Here is an 18,692-nt window from a genome sequence, read left to right on the forward strand (position 1 = left end):
CTTGTCCTGGAACTCACCAAACAGGTTATGCTAGCTGGCCAGTAAGCCCCGGGGAGTCCCAGCTTCCTGCCCAGTGCGGAGATCAGGAAAGCATGCGTTTTATCTACTGGCCTCCTCATGCTTCAAGCCAAGCTCGTCCCTGACTGAGCTATCTCCCCAGTTTGCTTTTTTGGGGGTGTTTGTTTGTTTGTTTGTTGCTTTGGTGGTGGTGGTTGGTTGGTTTTGTTTTGAAGGTTTGTTGTTGTTTTGGTTTTGGTTTGATGGGGTTTGCTATGTTTTGTTTTGCAGGTTTGGTTTGTTTGACTCACTTTGTAGCCCTGGCTGACCTGAAACTGTTATGTAGACTAGCCTTGAGCTCAGAGACGCGCCTGCCTCTACCTCCTGAGTATGAGGTTAAAGGCCACATACCTGGCCCAGCTTGGTTTTGCGACAGGGTCTGTAACCTACACTGCACTCCATTCTGCTGCTATAGTCCAAAGTCCAAATTTGTTGGGTTATAGGTATAAGCCCCATGTAAATTCTCAAATTCTACTGACAGACAAAGCATTCTAGAAAAAGGGCCTTTGAGTTAAGTCTGAGTACACAGGAGATTGTCTCCAAGAAATAATAATAATAATAATAATAATAATAATAATAATAATAATAATAATAGTAGTAGTAGTAATAGTAATAATAATAATATCATCTGGGGGCTAGAAACATAGCAACATAGCTCAATTTGTAGCATGCTAGCTTACCGGTGGATTGTAAGAAGTCCTGGCTTCTCTCTTCAAGCACCATGTAAACGCAGGGTGGTGGCATTTTACTATAACCCCAGCACTGAGGAGGTGGAGGCAAGAGGATCTTCAGGTACATAGTGAGCTCCAGGCTAGCCTGTACTACAAACAAACTCTGTCTCAAAAACTTAAATAAAAGGTCAGGCTTGGTTCCTCCCTGTAATCTCTACATTCCAAAGGCTGGGGCAGGAGGATTGAGGCCAGTATGGATTACATTGAGTTCCAAACCAGCCTTGGTTACAGAAAAAGACCCTCACTCAAAAAAAAAAAAAAGAACAAAACATTGTTTCAGTTTCCAATTTACTCAAACAATAGATGTGAACAGTGGTTCTAAGAAATAGAAACGAGGTAAACTCTCAGGATGTCTTTTTGTTTCCCCTGTAACTATTGAATAAATTCGAAAAAGGGAGTTCTCCCATTCACTCCATATTTGGGTGAGCTTTCCTGGCCCCTCGCTTAATACAATGCTCCTTTCATATCCCTCAGCTCCTGGCTCCTCACTTGCCCTCCTCCTGGCTACATTATGCCAGTTTCCCAGGGAGGCCAAATCCCAGAAGCTGGAAAAACAGTATCTATGTAACAGTGAAAAGATACACCAAGCTGAGGATGTGTCCAGCATCTTCCTTGCCCAAGGTCATTTGACTCTTGCAGGCGATGCTAACTATGGCAGAAACTGGGCCACTTGCAGACCTGGGTAGAATGTGAATGCAGCTCAGGTTCACTCACGGGCAGAACTGCATCCTGGGAAAGAGTGACTGCCCCCGCCCCCGCCCCTGCCCAGACAGGAAAGGCGGCCACCAGGTGGGCACCGGCCACAGTTTTGGGTTCAAGGAAATTCTGAAACACTCAAACACGGCTTCTTTTATTTTGAAATTCCCAGAACTTGTGCCAGGATCCTTGGCAGCGAGTACATGCCTCCGACACCCACCCCGGAGGATCAGTTCAATGTGGCTGCTGTTTTTCTAAAGCTCGGCTTTCTAGAGCTGTGTGACTTCACCCAGGCACTTTGAAAATCACCTGCGTGCTGAATTGGAAACCACCCTGAAAAGCTGAGACTCCCGGAGGTACACAAAGGGAGCCATTCAAATGACAGGACGACTGTCCCACAGCCTTGCAGAGGGTCTAACTAAACCCAAGGCCAAGAGCCATGGCAATCCCAGGAATTTCCTTCAAAAGCTGTCTACGGGCATTTAGATGCAAATTTCATTCTTACAACTACTTGAACAGCAAGCAGGTCTCAAATACCAATACCAACAGTCAAATCAACAATGTGTTCAACACTCACCTTGGTGCTTTTGCCTACATCCTGCTTACCCAGAGAAAGCCCAGAAAGCAAAGGATGGCTAACTTGTAAAGGCAGCTGGAGTCTCTCTCTCCAGATCAAACAACCAGCCTTCCTGGGTTCAGAGTATGACCCAGTAGTAGAACATTTACCCAGCATGCTTTGGGGGTAGGTAGAGGGAGCGCTACAGCTTTACTGTTCAGAGGCTGGCTGTAAACTTGCAAAACATACTCATAAAACATTACTTCTTTGTGAGTCCTGTGGAAACGTATGCGGTGGGTTGTTTTTAAAGTGCGGCGACTTGACATCACTGCACAGCAGGGTTGCTAGAGGGGGGCAGTCATGGCAGAGTAAGTGTCGCACAGCAGGTTCTGCTGTACAAGCTAGGAGCTGGGGATGGGAGGGCTAGAGAGCAGGGACAGGGTGAGTGTAGACAGGCTGGCCACAAAAGCCACATGGCCAGGTGCAGAAGATCAGCAACTTCCATACCAGCGCGTGCCACAGACGCTAACAATACCCAGCGCAGTAAGCCAGCAAATGCTTGCAAAATTTATCATAGACGCTCCACTTCTGAGGGGGCAAAGTTATATAAACAGGTAGGAGTTTGTATTTTGAGTCAATCACAGCACTGCCACCTAAATATTTCAGGGAAACTTGTCATCCAAAATAACCCTCTCAAGCCCAGCCATACTGCTGCACCTGTGTAGTCCTAGCACTCCAAAGAGAGAGGCAGTCTCTTCCCCGTTAGTACGGTGGTGAGTATCCCCGCCTGTCACGTGGGAGACTGGGGTTCGATTCCCGGATGAGGAGAGTACTATCCATTTGCTGGGCATGGTGGCGCATGCCTTTAATCCCAGCACTTGGGAGGCAGAGGCAGGTAGGTCACTGTGAGTTCAAGGCCAGCCTGGTCTACAAAGGGAGTCCGGGACAGCCAAGGCTACACAGAGAAACCCTGTCTCGAAAAACCACAAAAAAAAAGAAAAAAAAAGAAGTGAAAGGCAGGAACACCTGTAATATGGAAGTCAGCCTGGTCTATAGCAAGACCCAACCCAGCCAGGGCTACACCATGGGACCATGTCTCAAAAAAAAAAAAAAAAAAAAGAAAAAAGAAAGAAAGACCTTCATATCTTTCAATGTTTTCAAAGTTAGAATAGAGGCAGGAAGAACATCAAGACTGAGGCAAAACCTTGTCACCCACACACCCAAAAGAAATACAAGTTAAGTGAATAAAAATAAAACTTACACTTTCTCTAAGAAAACCTAATTAAGATAGTTTAAAAAAAAAAAAAAGCCATGATGTTAAGGTTCACAAGAATAATCCTAGCACTCAGGTGCTGAGGCATGGGTTCCTATGCCTGCGGGCTGCCCGGTGTGTATACAGAGGTCCCATCCCACAAAGCATAAGAGGATGGAGGGAAGGAAAAAAGGGAAAGACAGAAGAAAAAGACGCTAAGAAGATATACAATTGCTAAACCAACTAAAATACATTCAAAGATTTCAGGTTAACTTGTCAAAACAAAAGAACAATTTCTAAGAGTTCAAGACAGACCTAGTAGTGCATATATGCACAGAATCTCAGTATCGAGAATGAACCAGAGGGATCCAGGCCCAAGGTCATTCTGGAAAACATAGCAAGTTCAAGACTAGCCTGAACTAGATAAGACCCTATGTCCAAAAAAAAGGGGGGGAGGGGATGAAGAATAAAGGAAAAGGAGAGAAAAGAAAGCAGAGGGAGGAGGGCCTTGTTCCTAACTCCCCCTCCCCCCACAACATATGTAGAAGATCATCGGATAAGGAGGCCCTGTAACCTGAATTCCAAAATCAAACAGGAAACCGTCAAGCTGAGACCACAACTGGCTGCGATGAAACCACCATCCTAGAGCAAGATGTGGTCCACTCCTTCCCTAGAGAGTTACAGGCAAGACCTGAGCAGGGCCTGTTCCCCTTCAGAGTGGTCTGGAGTTTTTATTTATCTGATCTTGGTTTGTTTGTTCATTTTCGTTTCAGTCATCAGTCTTTTAGGAAAAAGAAAAGATCCAGACCATTCCAACTGCTGGCAAAGACCCAGAGAACCCGGATGGTCCCCATGTGGCAGGTAGGATGACGTAATAGCATGGCCACTCTGGGAAAGCTCGCCCACTTCTAAGAGAACATGGAGTTCCCGCGCAAAGGAGCATCTGTGATCTTCAATCTTTACCACAAGAATTATAGGAAAGTGTTGGCACAAAAACTGCAGATAGATGGCTGCATCCTTTTCATTCCTAATAGCCCAAAACTGGAAATAGCCAAGAGTCCATTCATGTGAACAAATAAGCTCACACTACCATTGGATAGTCCCCAAATAAACTGTGGAACACATGCCACTGTGGAACTGTCCCCAGCAAAAAAGGGTGCGGCTGATACCAAAACTTGATGTAAGCTGCATTAAGAAAAGCCAACCCAGGATGGCTCATAGTGCATGATTAGTCCTGCAAAGTTTTCTTGGGGCCTCCTTCCATCACAAGACCCGTCTTAAGCTCTTTTCAACATGCCTGCATCAGCCTAGGCGCAAGGATTACAGACCTTGAGCTACCATGCCCAACAGTATAACATACTTGGAAGATGAAAGCAGGAGAGGCCACAAGTTCAAAGCCAGCCCCTCGACTATACAGGAAGTTTGAAAGTAACTCAGGCTACCATGAAGGATACCTATGGAAGGATATTTGTAGTTCACGCAGTCAGTCAATAAATATCAGGATCTCGGTGGTAGTTATTACATCATTTCACAAGGCAAGGGAAGCTAGTCACAGAAGGTGAGGGGACCACTGCGTGATTTGTTTTAACTATATACATGTAGAATTATCTAGAAGTGAAAAACGTAATTCATTTAGCAAATGAGTGGATGAGAGTCGAAGACACACAGGGTCACTTGCTAAAAACATCTCCTAAAGACAGAAGAGGAATCCCAGCAATAGAAAAGCTGCTCTCCATCGCGGCCACAGAGACCTAGCTCCCACCAGGACAACATGGCTGAAGGACTGCCCTCTAGGAGAGCACACAGTGAAAGCTCAACTATTCTAGCCTTTAAACTTTCAGAGCTGTCCCTGTCCCACCCCAGTTCCCCAATTTGTAACACTGGGTTCTCTGACCCAATCTGGTACCCTAGTCTATTTCAGTCTTCAAAACGCACAGGATACTAATGCCTCTGGGGCTAAAGAGCACTGGCTGCTCTTCTAAAGGACCCAGGTTCAGTTCCCAGCATCCCGAGAATCTGATGTCCTTTTCTAAGCACTTCAGGCGCCAGCCATGCATGTGGTTCACATACACATATGCAGGCAAAATACCCAAACATGTTAAAAAGGTAGCAATACTAAAAATGATTTTAAAATAAAAATTTAAAAAGAAATATATTAATGTCCCTGAAAATCCAAAGTTGAGACCCATTTATTGCTAAGACCCAGATTGCCAAATTTATGGAAGCACAGAATTGCTTTCTCCCTAAGACACCCCAGTCTATTGCCTTCTGGCCAGCTAATAAGGTGTCACCAGCTATGAATAAACTCTCTCGGCCTTACAAGTTAATCTCTGGCCCTCAGTAGAAGCACCAGGTACCCGGGCTTAAGATTTACATGTTCTGGTCCTGAGTTAGTGGAGCATCACGACACAGTATGAGGTGTTCACAGTATGCCTGTCATGATGCTAAGCAGTATTTAAATACATGCCCTTAATCCGTAAAGAGCACGCACAGCGACTGTTACAATACCCACTTCATTCAAGAAAGCAATCAACTAACAATTGTTCTAAAGTGGCTAAGCCTTTACTTCCTGCTGCCCTAGAGAACAAGGTGAGGCTCATCAAGAACAAGAGGTTGGGAAAAAAAAAAAAAAAAAAAAAGGGTGGCGAGAGGAGACCCTTCTGACCAGTAACTGACTTTCCTGATAAGGGAGCTGCAATTTGCCACCTGACAGAGCAGTTTCTCTATGCTCACTGTGGCTTCCAGGCACTTGAGGTCCCCTCCATCCAGACTGCTTTCCACTCTTCCCCAGGCTGACTCCTCTCGTCTGGTTGACCACCTCCGTAGGTTTCACCTCTTTCTGAGATGTTCCTCCCTACACCTTCTGTGCACTCACCCCATCCCCATTCATTGCTACAGAGCACATGTCAAAGCCACAGTCTGGTCATGGTTACCGTAGTTAGGATAAGCGTTTCCTCCTCTACCAGACTGACAGCCGAGATCCTACAGAGAGACGACACACGACTTGTCAGGCCAATTACCTGGCACTCAGCTGGATCAACCAAAGCAAAGGCAGTCATTCTGATTCTTCTAAACCCTCAATCTCTCCTGCCAGTGAAGTTAGCAGCCAAAGCGGACAAAGCAAAAACGAACAAGCAAAGATATTTTTCTGTTATTTGGAACAAAAGCAAAGTAACCCTCTGTGTACAGAAGGTCTGGTTCAGATACCTGCTCTATCATTAACTCACCGGATGACCCAAGTCACTTTAGTCTCTCCAAATCTCAATCTTCTCAAAAGGAAAGGGAAGGGAAGGGAAGGAAAAGAAAAGAAGAGAAAAGAAAAGAAAAGAGAAAAAGAAGTTCATGGGCCTGGGAAGATGGCTCAGTGGGTAAGAGTGCTTGCTTTGCTCCCATGAAGACCTAAGTTCAAATCCCCAACATTCATGTAAAAAGCCAGGCATGATCCTGGGAGCCAGCTGGCCTATAAGCCTAGAAGAAGCAGAGCTTCAGGCTCAGTGTGAGACTCTGTCATAGAGAGCAATAGCGGAAGACACCCAAAGTCTTCCTTGCAGCTTCCTCCGGGAGGTGCCCGCACTCACATGCATGCATAGCACACTCTCAAAGAACTACACATGGAGAATTTAAATCCATAACCTGCTGCAGGAGACTGGTGATAAGCTCAATTTCTCTATAAGGAAACCTACAAAAAACAAAATGCAAGCTTACTTCCCTGATCTTCTTGCTCAAACTTAAACCCTGTCAAATAAAGCCAGTCCTTTAAATAAATGACAGCCAAAAGTTTAGGCCAAGCGTCTGGATTCCAGATTTGGGGAGATAAATGATTAAGTTCAAACCCATCTGTAAGTTGATTACGAGTCTCATGAACTCCAGAGGGTGAGCCGGAACCTCTCACCACAAAGCACTCCCATCACTTCTCTTCACTCTTTCTGCAGCACTGGGGATTGCTTGCAGGGCCTGCACATGCAAGGCGAGCACCAGGCCACTGACCTGCACACGGCCTCTGTCGTCCTCATCACAGATATATTTAAATGGCAACAATTATATTATGGTGGGGACAGTTTCTAACTTTGACATTTTTATCAATAAACTGAAAGCCATGGTACGGCTTAGCTAGTATAGTGAAGAGAGAACATAAACACCAAATGATACCAAATGCCATTTTGGAGCAAACAGGACTGGATGTTTATGTTATATACTACAGAAATAAAGCTTCATGTAAGAACTGGGAGTAAAACATCTGTCTGGCATGTGTAAGGCCCTGTGGTCAAATGTACACACCAGGCTTTCTATAGCTCAATGGCAGATGGCTTCGAGTCCTACCACAGGAAGGAATATAGAGGGAAGGAATCAAATACTAACGTCACTTCGAACATATAAAAGAACACACCATAGAAACATTTTTTCTCTCTGTACTACTACTTCCGAAGAGTAACACGAAGGAAAACACAATTTAAGGGATCCGACTATTTAAAGCTAAGTAAAACAGAGCAGCCGCATCAATCACTTCTGCTATTAATAACCTGAACCATGCGTCTACAGGAGCACATCCAGAAGAGCAGGGCAAAGGTCACCGAGCTTCCCCACCCTGATACCACTGCCGTGTGACATGGGTAACAGAGAACTGGAAGCCGTCTATCAGCAGCACAGTCCTCACAGCCACACACGACAATCGCACATCCCGAGTCAGTGATCTATCTCATAACATTCCTAAGACAGGCATTACCAGAAAACCACTACACTCTTGTAGCCAATTCTACTGAAGAAATGGAATATTAGAAATACTCTCTTTCAATGCCATCTGCTCCAGATTTGTTCTAAGATGCTTGGGGGGTGGGGTGGGGTGGCGGGAATCTGTAGATAAATTAGCAATATTGGCAAAACAGTCAAAGTTATTAGAGCTAAATGACAAACTCGCAGGACTCAATATAGCACTCTGCTCTAATTTTGCATGTTTGTAAATTCCCATGAAAAATAGTCTGCCATGCTGGGTATGACAGTTGCATGCCTATGAGCCAAGTACACAAAAGCCTGAGACACGGGGATTGCTGCAAGTTAGAAGCCAGCCAGGCTACAGTAGTGAGACTTTCACTCAAAAACAATCAACCTCTCCACTTGCACTGGCTGTATCAGGGGTGGGAGGTATTTTTTTCCCTTACTTTTAAAAAGATTTCTTTTATTTTATTTTCTGTATATGAGTATTGTGCCCACACATGCACATGTGCACCATGTGCATGCCTGGTGCCTTCAGAAGCCAGAATAGGGCATCAGATCCCCCTGGAACTGGAGTTACAGATGGTTGTGAGCTACCATTTGGGTACCCAGGCTCTCAGCAGGAGCAACAAGTGCTCTGAACCACCTAGCCCTCTCTTCCGGGCCCTGTTTTCTTTCTTTTCTTTTTCTTTTTCTTTCTTTCTTTTTCTTTTCTTTCTTCTTCTTCTTCTTCTTTTTTTTTTTTTTTTTTTTCTTTGAGATGATGTTTCACATAGTGGTCTAGGCTGGCCTAGAGCTCACCACGTAGCACAGGATGGCCACAAACCTGAGACAATCCTCCTGTCTCAGCTTCCTAGGGGCTGAGATTATAGGTTTGAGCCACACCATGCAACTTCTCACCTGCACTTAAAATTAAACCATTACACTCAACAGAGAAAAGTGGTAAAGTACCACAAATCACTTTGCACCTCTTGGTACTAGTCAGCTGATGGTGGGCCCTAAAGACTTGCGACAAGAGGGTCCAAATCCTCAGCTCCCAGTAGCTCCCTCTGACAAACCGCAGGGACGGGAAGCCAAGTCCAATGGCAGCACAAAGACGCTGCACCTGGGAACCAGTGACGCCTCTAGAATGCCAGCTCTCCGGGGAAGGGCAACAGGTGCAACTGCTCACACTCTCAAGTCATTAGTCCTCAGACGACTTAATCCATGTCACACTTGAGAACATTTTCTTAAACCAACGAAACAAACAAACAAACAAAAAAAAGTCTTTAAATTCTCCAGAAGACTGTGTAAACAAAGCCATGTGGGCAGCAGAGGTGAAAAGCCTTGACTTTCAACAAGGAAAGAAGTGTCCAGTAAATCTAAGGAATTGGTCCTCAGACCTCTGAAGAAAAGATAAGTGGCACCAGAAGGAAGGCAGCATGAAAGGCAGTGGTCCAGGGTTAGGGAGAAGCCACTTGAGCTCATAAGCATCCCCATAGAAGCCGCCCAGTCACTCACCAGCACTTTGTTCTCCACTCTGTCTCCTTTCACTTCCAACTTCACTTTCTTCTTCACTGAGATTTTGATCTTTCTGCCGATAACATCCTTTATGCTTTCTGAAAGAAAGGAAGGAAGAGGTTCCGTTATATGTTATATTTTTTCTTTAGCAAGGAAAAAAAGGGGGCATCAGTGCAGAGCAGGCGTTCGGAGGAGTTGAGTCTAGCTGGTTTTATTGTTGGTTCTTTTTTTTTCTATTGGCGTGATTAACAAGCCTTGTGGTTGTCAGCCATCAAGAGGTTTTTGTAGTGAGATGGAGTCTGGGAACCAAATTCAAGTCCTCTAGAGTGCTAGGCCATCTCTCCAGTTCTGAATAGCAAAGCCTCGGCAACAGTGGGCTGTGGTGTAGCTCAGCGGTAGAGCACTTGGCTATGATGACCAAGGCCCTGAGATCAAGCCCCACTCCCACTCCACCGGGCTTGATGATCCCTGCCTGTAGTCCCAACTCCTTGCCGGGATGAGGCAGATGAATCACTTCAGTCTCCTAATCCAAAACAAGCCTGTGTGGTAAAATAAAAAGACCCTGTCTCGAATGTTATTTTTCTATTTGTTTATATATTTATATTTTTGATAAAAATTCCACTATTTGTTTTTTATTGGGATGAAGCTGGAGGCTTCTGAGAGATGTAAAGGCCTAGAAAACAATCCATCAGGCAAATCACAGTATGGTGGTGGGTACACCAAATGGTTTAGCCAAAAAAAAAAAGGGTCCGGCCATCCAAAATCACCAGTACGCAATATTGAATAAACACAAAAATTCCTTTCAAAAGAGGGCTCAAATTCTCCTTTTAAGCACACTGAAGTACGGAGATCCACGGATAGACAGCAGTGCCTTTTCACTTCACAGTCCACACTTTATCTTGAGTCTAAGTCACCTGATCTTCAGGTCCAGGACAATGCTACACAACTTTCTGAAAATCGAGCGCCCTTGGAGACATCTTTGGAGCCTCCAGAGTCCGTTTCCTGTTCGGGCAGGGTGTTGGAAACACCCAGAACCGGATGGGCCACTCGCTGATGTCTCAAGAGAGACTCCGGGATTGAAGAGAGGGCCTGGAACAAAATAGGAGTGTACAAGAATACTTGACTCAAATTTTTTGTTGTGGTGGTGGTGGCGTTTTTTCAGCTGAACAAAAGCAGAGTTACACATAAAACCAGCAACAGCTTCCTTCCCCCAAGTTTCACCTGCAGAGCGAGTAGTCTTGTGAGGGGACACCAAGTCCTCTCAAGTATCAAAAGCCGCAAAGCGCAACAGAGGGGCAAATTCCAGACCGAATGAACCGGCAGGGAGAACTCTCCCTCCTGGTCCGCACCCAGGCAACATCTGGGCGCCCAGTGTGCCCAATATAGTACCTGGAGGAACACAGGTCACTAGGACTCAAAGCATGACCATGCAGTCATGTTCACCTTAGTGCGAGCCAACGTACTCCACACAAGCACTCGTAGCCTACTTCCCTTCTGCCATTTATCCTTTCCAGATAAAGCTAAGCCTCAAGACTTAAATTCCAGGCAATGCTCTCTCCACCCTCCTCTCCAAAAGAGGGCAACCCCCACCACCACCAAGGCCTCTTAGCAACCAGTCACCCGGCAAAGGGTACCACACCGTGTTCCCTACGAGACTGGGGTTGGTCGGTAGGTTAATCATTAGTAAAACAAGACTTTTATCATTAACCCTCCATTTCCTGGACGGAGCAAGAGTCAGCCGAGTAACCCCTCTCTTTCCAGCTCAATCCCCCAAAGCCACGCCTTGCCAGGTCAGGTCCTGACGCTGGGCGGGTGCCTCCATCTCTGAGGCCGTCAGTGAAAGGGGCAGCCGCAGACGGGAATTTCCTGCAGGGTGCCTGGCACCAGCCCGAGTGGACCTACAATGCTGTCGCCAGGCATCCTCCTGCTAGGCTTTCCCGGACTTTCCAGAGTTTAGGGCCGCGGGGTTGGCCGCTGGAAGGGACACCCCACCAGCTCCATCTTCCACCAACCTGACCCACCAGGTAGGGCAGGGCAGAGAGATCCGCATAGAGCTCCCGAGGGCTCCGGATTCTTCCCCCAAGCCTTCCTCTCTTCCTCTCCCAGGTCTTGAGGCCAGTAGGCCAGCAAACTTCTAGGAGCCCCTCGGCGACCCTGCCCCACGCCAATCGCGCACGAGGGCGCAGAGACTCTGCGGGAGGACAGAGGTGGAAAGGGAGGCTGAGAGGAGGTGTGCGCAGAGGAAGATGGCCAGTCGGCCACCACGCCAGGCTTACCTATTAACTCCCGAGGGACATCGGAGGTCTCGTCGGTCATGGTTGCCCACTGGGCGCGCGGAGAACCCGGGTCCCACTCTGACTCTCGGTGTCGCGCCCTTCTCCAGACCGTTTAATGTTTCCTCGAGGAAACCAGAGCTTGCAAGGAAGGAAAAGAGTGGGCCAGAGCAGTGGGGCGTTGATCCAAGATTGCCGCGCGCCCGCAGTACCCAAAAAAAAAAAAAAAAAAAAAAAAAGAGTTGCAAATCCGAGCTGGCTGTACGGCCGCCGCTACATCCCGCCCGCTCAGCTCGCAGCTCCGAGGACCGAACGCGAGGCGGCTGCAGCTCCGGCTCCTCCTGGGCAAGCACTGCACAGCCCGGCCTCTGCGCCGCACCTTGGGCGTAGGTGAAGCGGAAGGCGAGGGCAGGGCCGCCCGGCTAGTCTCGGCCTCCTGCGGGCTGGGCTGGGCAGGGGCGGGCCGGCCCTGCTCTCCTCCTTCCCCTTCTCCCGCTCCTCCTCCTCTCCTTCACCCTCTCCTGCTCCTCCTCCTGGTCCCCCTGCGTCTCCTCCCCGCCTCGCGAGAGCGGCCTCTGCACGGGTCCCCGGCCGGCCTCCGGGCCTGGGCGCACCGTGCCCGGCGCGGGGCACAGCCCGGGGACCGACGCGGCGCTGGGCTGCGCTGGCTGCTGCCTTGACTGCTGCGGCGGCGCGGGGCTCGGCGCCCCTCCTCGCAGCCTCGCTCTGGTGCAGCAGGCGCTTGCGTGTGGAGAGAGGTCGACGGAGTGGTACAGAGAGCCCGAGAGCCATCTGCTGGCTGCCAGCGAGGAGGACCCGGGCTGCGCCGGTTCCTGTCCCCAAATCCGCGCCAGCCAATGGACCCGAAGGCCCCGGAGCTGCAGAACCCTGAGGATGCTGCAGAGCCCTCTGCGTGGAAGCTGGTGCTTTCTGGGATCCTTTCGTGCACTTCTGGATCTCAGGCCGCCCTGAGAGCGGTGTCCTGGCACCCGCGTTATTAATTCTTCATCCATGGTGACTGAAAGCTACACGCAATCAATAGACAACAGTAAGATGACAAGACAGGGGCCTCTTCGGAAAATGCCTTTTGATGGCGACCCTGTCTCCTTGAGAGTCCTGGCAAATAGGAGAGCCAGACGCGGTTCCCAAAAGTCGGAATATTCCAGCTGCTAAATTGATTCTACGCAGCACATCCACCTTCCCAGAGGAAGGATTTGGGATTCTGGAGTACTTGTGTGCATTTCCATCACCTGCAACTGGGAATGCCCCTGACTGACCAATCAGGTTCCGAGTTTAAAGGGCACAAAAGGGGGAGGGAGGAATCGCCTGTATTTTAGCAGTTTAATTTTTGTTATTGTTGTTGGATTTCTTGGTTGGTTTTTAAGACAAGACTCTCACTACGTAACCCTAGCTGGCCTGGACATTGCTATGTAGACCAAGCTCACCTCAAAAGCAAAGATCCACCACCTGCCTCTGCCTTTCAGAGTACTGGGATCAAAGGACAGCATCTGACGGTTAGGTGCTGGTGGTGCTGGTGCTGCTGGTGGTGGTGGTGGTGGTTCTTCTTCGTTTTTATTCTTGATTTTTGTTTCTTTTGGTTTTTTGTTTGTTTGTGTTGTCTTGTTTTGTTTGAGACAGGGTTTCTCTGTGTCGCCCTGGCTGTCCTGGACTTGATTTGTAGACCAGGCTGGCCTTGAACTCACAGCGATCCACCTGCCTCTGCCTCCCGAGTGCTGGGATTAAAGACATACACCACCACAACCAGCTTTTCTTTTTCTTTTTTTCTTTTTAAGGTTTATTTATTATTTGTACAGTATTCTGCCTGCATGTGTGTCTGCACACCAGAAGAGGGCACCAGATCTCATTATAGATGGTTGTGAGCCACCATGTGGTTTCTGGGAATTGAACTCAGGACCTTTGGAAGAAGATACAGTGAATGCTCTTAACCTCTGAGCCACCTCTCCAGCCCCGTTTTTTGTTTTGTTTTGGTTTGGTTTGGTTTGGTTTGTTTTAAGTGTCTAGTGGTGGTCTAGCCTACACTTCTGCTTCAGACTCCAGGTGCTTGAGACTCCAGGACTCCTGGTGTGAGCGAGCAGGCTGAGTAGGTACTCTAGCTTTGAAGACTGTTATGGACCTTACTCTCCTAAGAACAATGTTTACTTTCTACTCTGAGTGTGCCCTTGGTGGAACTCCTTTCTTGAGAGGACTGTAAACAAACACCTTCTTCTAGGCCTCCAACCAGAGGCCATCTTGGAGAACCAGTGAGATTACTGGACTTAACACAGAACCTGCATGAGGAGTTACTTACAGGGATATGGGGACCCCAAAGCAGTCACATACCTTTGCATGGATGAAGATCTCCTCACAGCTGCACAAACGGAGTCCCCCTTTCAGTTAGAAGTCCACACTTTAAACACCTTAGCATCCCCAAGGCCACAAGGCCAGGGGCAATTGTTGCCAAATCACATACCACTGACTCAGAGGTATAGAAGGGAGCACCTGGAATCTCAAGGAAGGTCCTATTGGCTCTCCCAACCCTTCCTTCAACAGTCAACAGATTTCTTGCAAGGAATCACCCACTGTTCTAATGAAAATGGTGGCTGTTGTGCTGAGAAAGTGACTTCTACAACACATAGTCTGGTGATGGCTGGCTCTGCCCACCCTTTTCACCCCACCCCCATCCCCACTACACCACCACCACCCCAGCCCCCATACCCCTACCAACCCCCAGCCCCCCTCCTGGAATCATACAGCAAAAGTACATTCTTTGGTGATTTACTATTATTACCATGAGTGCACATAATGGGCCAATTGGGGGTTTCTGGAGGTCAGAGGACAACTTGTGGCATCAGTTTGATGCCTCTGTGTGCATCCCTGAGAGCAAACAGGTTTTCTGACAAAGGCCTTTAACCACCTGACCCCACTCGCCCCAGACTCTGTCCAGTTGTCTGCTTCTTGCTGTCTACAAACCTGTCTTGATAAAAGGGCTTTTCAGATCTCTGAGATTCCTAAGACTGAAGCATGCTTATAAGCCCAAACATACAAGGGCCTTCCTTCATTCTTGTGTATTTGTCCAGTTGTTGTACCTCTTATCCCTTGAGTCCTGGAGTGTGTGGTGTGTGTGTGTGTGTGTGTGTGTGTGTGTGTGTGTGTGTGTGTGTTGGCGTGGGGTGTTTGTTTCCTGACTAGAACTAACTAAATACAATTTGAGGCAGAAATTGTAGATATTGAAGTATTGATCCCAGGGCTTCTGGCACAGAGGAGCCTTTGCTGCTTAGCTACCCACCTCTGCCTCAGCGACCTGGGTAAGTCCAGTAAACACTGGTTAACTTGAGCTTTCTACCTCAGACTTTTAACTCCGTAAATGAAGTTGGCAATTTGTCTAAACCACGTATTTGCTTAATATATTGACTTCTTTCCCCCTGCAGTGGGTAGAAATCACTCAAATCAGGCTTTCACATGCGAGTGGCTTAACAGGTTTTTTTCTGGGATGTACCAGTGAAGTTTCAGAAATAGCCCTGAAGGCTCCACACAGTAGGGAACTTGGAAAATAAGAACAAAGACCTTTGTCCCTTTGGCCTGGAGCAATGCAAAGGTAAAGAAAGGTTGAGTGGCAATCCTGTAATCCAAGACTCCGCCACTTCTTGATTTTATTGATATTTTTGTGTTTTAAAAAGAAATTTTAGGGGGCTGGAGAGATGGCTCAGAGATTAAGAGCACAGACTACTCCTCCATAGGTCCTGAGTTTAATTCCCAGCAACCATGTGGTGGCTCATAACTATCCATAGTGTGATCTGATGCCCTCTTCTGGCCTGTAGGTGTATGTGCAGGTAGAGTACTGTATAATACATAAATAACTGCCCCCCCCCCAAAAAAAATAGAGCTGGAGAGATGCCTCAGAGGTTAAGAGCACTGCTTGCTCTTCCAAAGGTCTGCAGTTCAATTCTCAGCAAGCACATGGTAGCTCACAGCCATCTATGAGATCTGGTGCCCTCTCCTGGCCTGCAGGCAGAACACTGTATACATAATAAATAAATGAATCTTTTAAATAAAAGAGAGAGAAAGAAGGAAAAGATGAAAGAGTGTAAGATGCTGCTCTGCCCACCCACGCACCTCTCCCTGTACTGGAGTTATGGATGGTGTAAGCCAGCTTGCTAGTGCTGGCATATAAACTGCAGTACTATGTAAGCGTATCTAGTGTTCTTCCCTGATCAGTCACTCTCCCATTCTTTTGGTGTTTTGAGACAAGGTATCATGAGCCGCCCAATCTGGTCTCAGATGTACTATGTAGCCAAGGGTGACTTCGAACTCTCCATCCTCCTGTCTTTACCTCAGTGTTGGGATTATAGGCACACACCATCCTGCTGAGTTATATGGCACTGGGGTTAGAACTCAAGGCTTCTTCCACATTTTAGGCAGGCATACTACCATTTAAGCCCGTCTGCACCCCTTAAACTTTATTTTGTTTTTCATTTCCTGAAACAAGAGTCTTACTCTGTAGGTCAGGCTAACCTGGAACTCACTATGTAGCCAAGGCTAGACCTCAAACTCATGGTAATCTTTCTACTTCCACATGCCCTGTGCTCTGATTGCAGGCAGGAGATGCCAGGCCCAGCTCTGCACCTGAATGTTTAAAATTTGTTATGGAGCCCATGCACTCATGGTAATAATAGTAATCACCAAAGAATGTACTTTTGCTGTATGATTCCAGGAGGGGGGCTGGGGGTTGGTAGGGGTATGGGGGCTGGGGTGGTGGTGGTGTAGTGGGGATGGGGGTGGGGTGAAAAGGGTGGGCAGAGCCAGCCATCACCAGACTATGTGTTGTAGAAGTCACTTTCTCAGCACAACAGCCACCATTTTCATTAGAACAGTGGGCGATTCCTTGCAAGAAATCTGTTGACTGTTGAAGGAAGGGTTGGGAGAGCCAATAGGACCTTCCTTGAGATTCCAGGTGCTCCCTTCTATACCTCTGAGTCAGTGGTATGTGATTTGGCAACAATTGCCCCTGGCCTTGTGGTCTTGGGGATGCTAAGGTGTTTAAAGTGTGGACTTCTAACTGAAAGGGGGACTCCGTTTGTGCAGCTGTGAGGAGATCTTCATCTATGCAAAGGTATGTGACTGCTTTGGGGTCCCCATATCCCTGTAAGTAACTCCTCATGCAGGTTCTGTGTTAAGTCCAGTAATCTCACTGGTTCTCCAAGATGGCCTCTGGTTGGAGGCCTAGAAGAAGGTGTTTGTTTACAGTCCTCTCAAGAAAGGAGTTCCACCAAGGGCACACTCAGAGTAGAAAGCTCATGGTAGTTCTACTGAAGGCCCCCAAGCTAGTATTAAAGAAGTATACCATCACACCCAGCATTTCTCCCTTTCCCTCACTGTGCGCTATACTGACCCCAGACACCTTTGCGTGCTGGACAAGTGGTCCTTCACTATACATCACCCGTCCCTCACTTTAAGATGTTAAACACAGTGCAGTAGGCTTAGCATATACTGGGTGACAAAGTTAAATTGGGAAATGACCTGTGTATTTTATTTTAAATTCGTACATGAGCATTTGTGTCACTGTAGTGCATTTTGCACTTTGTGATGATGAAAAAATACGATCTGAATAAAATGTTTGCCAAAAATATTTGATGCTTTTCTCATTTCTTAAGATTTATCATTTAGACCGATGTTGTCATCTAGTGATTAAACCCATAGTGACAAAACAAACAGAAACAGAGAGATCAACAAGCTAAGAGAAAGCCTCCAATTTATCTAAGCTACTTTCTGGTCTCCCCTAAAACAGCGAGAGCCAATAGCATTTAAAAATAAATAAATAAATAAATGTGTGTGTGTGTGTGTGTGTGTGTGTGTGTGTGTGTGTGTAGCATTTATTTGTTTATTTACTTATTTTGATTTATTTGGTGTATGTGTCTATGCGTCTATGTCTGTGTGTATATGTATGTCTGTGTCTGTATGTTTGTCTTGTGTTTGTGTGTGTGTCCATCTGTATGTGTATTTGTGTGTGTCCATTTGTGTGTGTGTGTGTCTGTGTCTTTGTGTCTGTCTGAGTCTGTCTGTCTGTGTGTCTGAGTCTGTCTGTCTGTGTGTCTGTGTGTGTGTCTCTGTGTGTGGGGGTGGGTGGGGTGCATGTGGGTGTATAGTCCACTCCTCCTCCTACCACATCAGTTCGAGGGACTGAAGTCAGGTCATCAGGTTTGGCAACAGGCCCCTCCTCCACCCATTGCATCGCCTCAGCAACCCCAGTTAATAGCATTTCACTCCCTATGTGATTTTGTGTATTTGTTTGTCTGTTGTCCTTTGTTGGAGAAACAAAGAAGGAGTTTGCCAGTGTTGGGTAAGTGTTCAATCACTGAATTTTATCTTTGTCATCTACCTTTTTGTGGGTTCTTTCTCCAGGAGGCTGGGTTGAAAATCTGGTTTCAGAGTTTTCTTCAGCCTAGAGGGGGAGTCTTCCTCAGCCTTCTGGAGGCTAGCTGAGGAGGGCTCTGTCCCAAGAACCGGTCACAAGGAAGGCCTCCTAGGCAGGGAGGGAGCTTTTCAGTCAGATCCTGTAACTTGTAGGAGCATAAGGTGGCCACATACTTAGTGGGCAGTGGTGGTTAAAATAAAGACAGTTGAGAGTTGAAGAGCTAGATTTTAATTCACTAAACTACTGTTCTATCCAAACTTAATAAAAGAAAGACAAAGACAGGGGATACTGAGGGAAAGATGGGGACGGGGGGGGGGGGGGGGGGGGGGGAGATGAGCACCCCCACCCCAAGAACTCTGGGTTTTTAAGCAAGAATGTATGTGAATTGCAGGAGGCGTATCCGGGACACCTCCCAGGGCTTGTCTCCAGGGCAGCTTTGATAATGTGTTTTTTCAAACAGCCAGCTTTTGACACCTTTTGGCCTTAAGTCTGTGCAATTTGCTTT

At 47.2% G+C, this 18,692-nt stretch overlaps 1 protein-coding gene across 1 annotated transcript in view; it reads right to left on the reverse strand.

Moving 5' to 3' along the window:
- Positions 1-12,249, reverse strand: part of Carmil1 (capping protein regulator and myosin 1 linker 1) — a 259,669-nt gene extending 247,420 nt beyond the window's left edge. The window contains exons 1-2 of the mRNA XM_051169309.1: positions 11,779-12,249; positions 9,503-9,600 (exon numbers count right to left, since the gene is read on the reverse strand). Coding sequence (XP_051025266.1) covers positions 9,503-9,600; positions 11,779-11,818 — 138 coding nt within the window. The 5' untranslated portion in view covers positions 11,819-12,249. The remainder of the gene's footprint in view (positions 1-9,502; positions 9,601-11,778) is intronic.
- Between the last annotated feature and the right edge of the window lie 6,443 nt (positions 12,250-18,692).

The sequence above is a fragment of the Acomys russatus genome, chromosome 3, assembly GCF_903995435.1.
Source record: "Acomys russatus chromosome 3, mAcoRus1.1, whole genome shotgun sequence".
In the NCBI taxonomy this organism is placed as follows: Eukaryota; Metazoa; Chordata; class Mammalia; order Rodentia; family Muridae; genus Acomys; species Acomys russatus.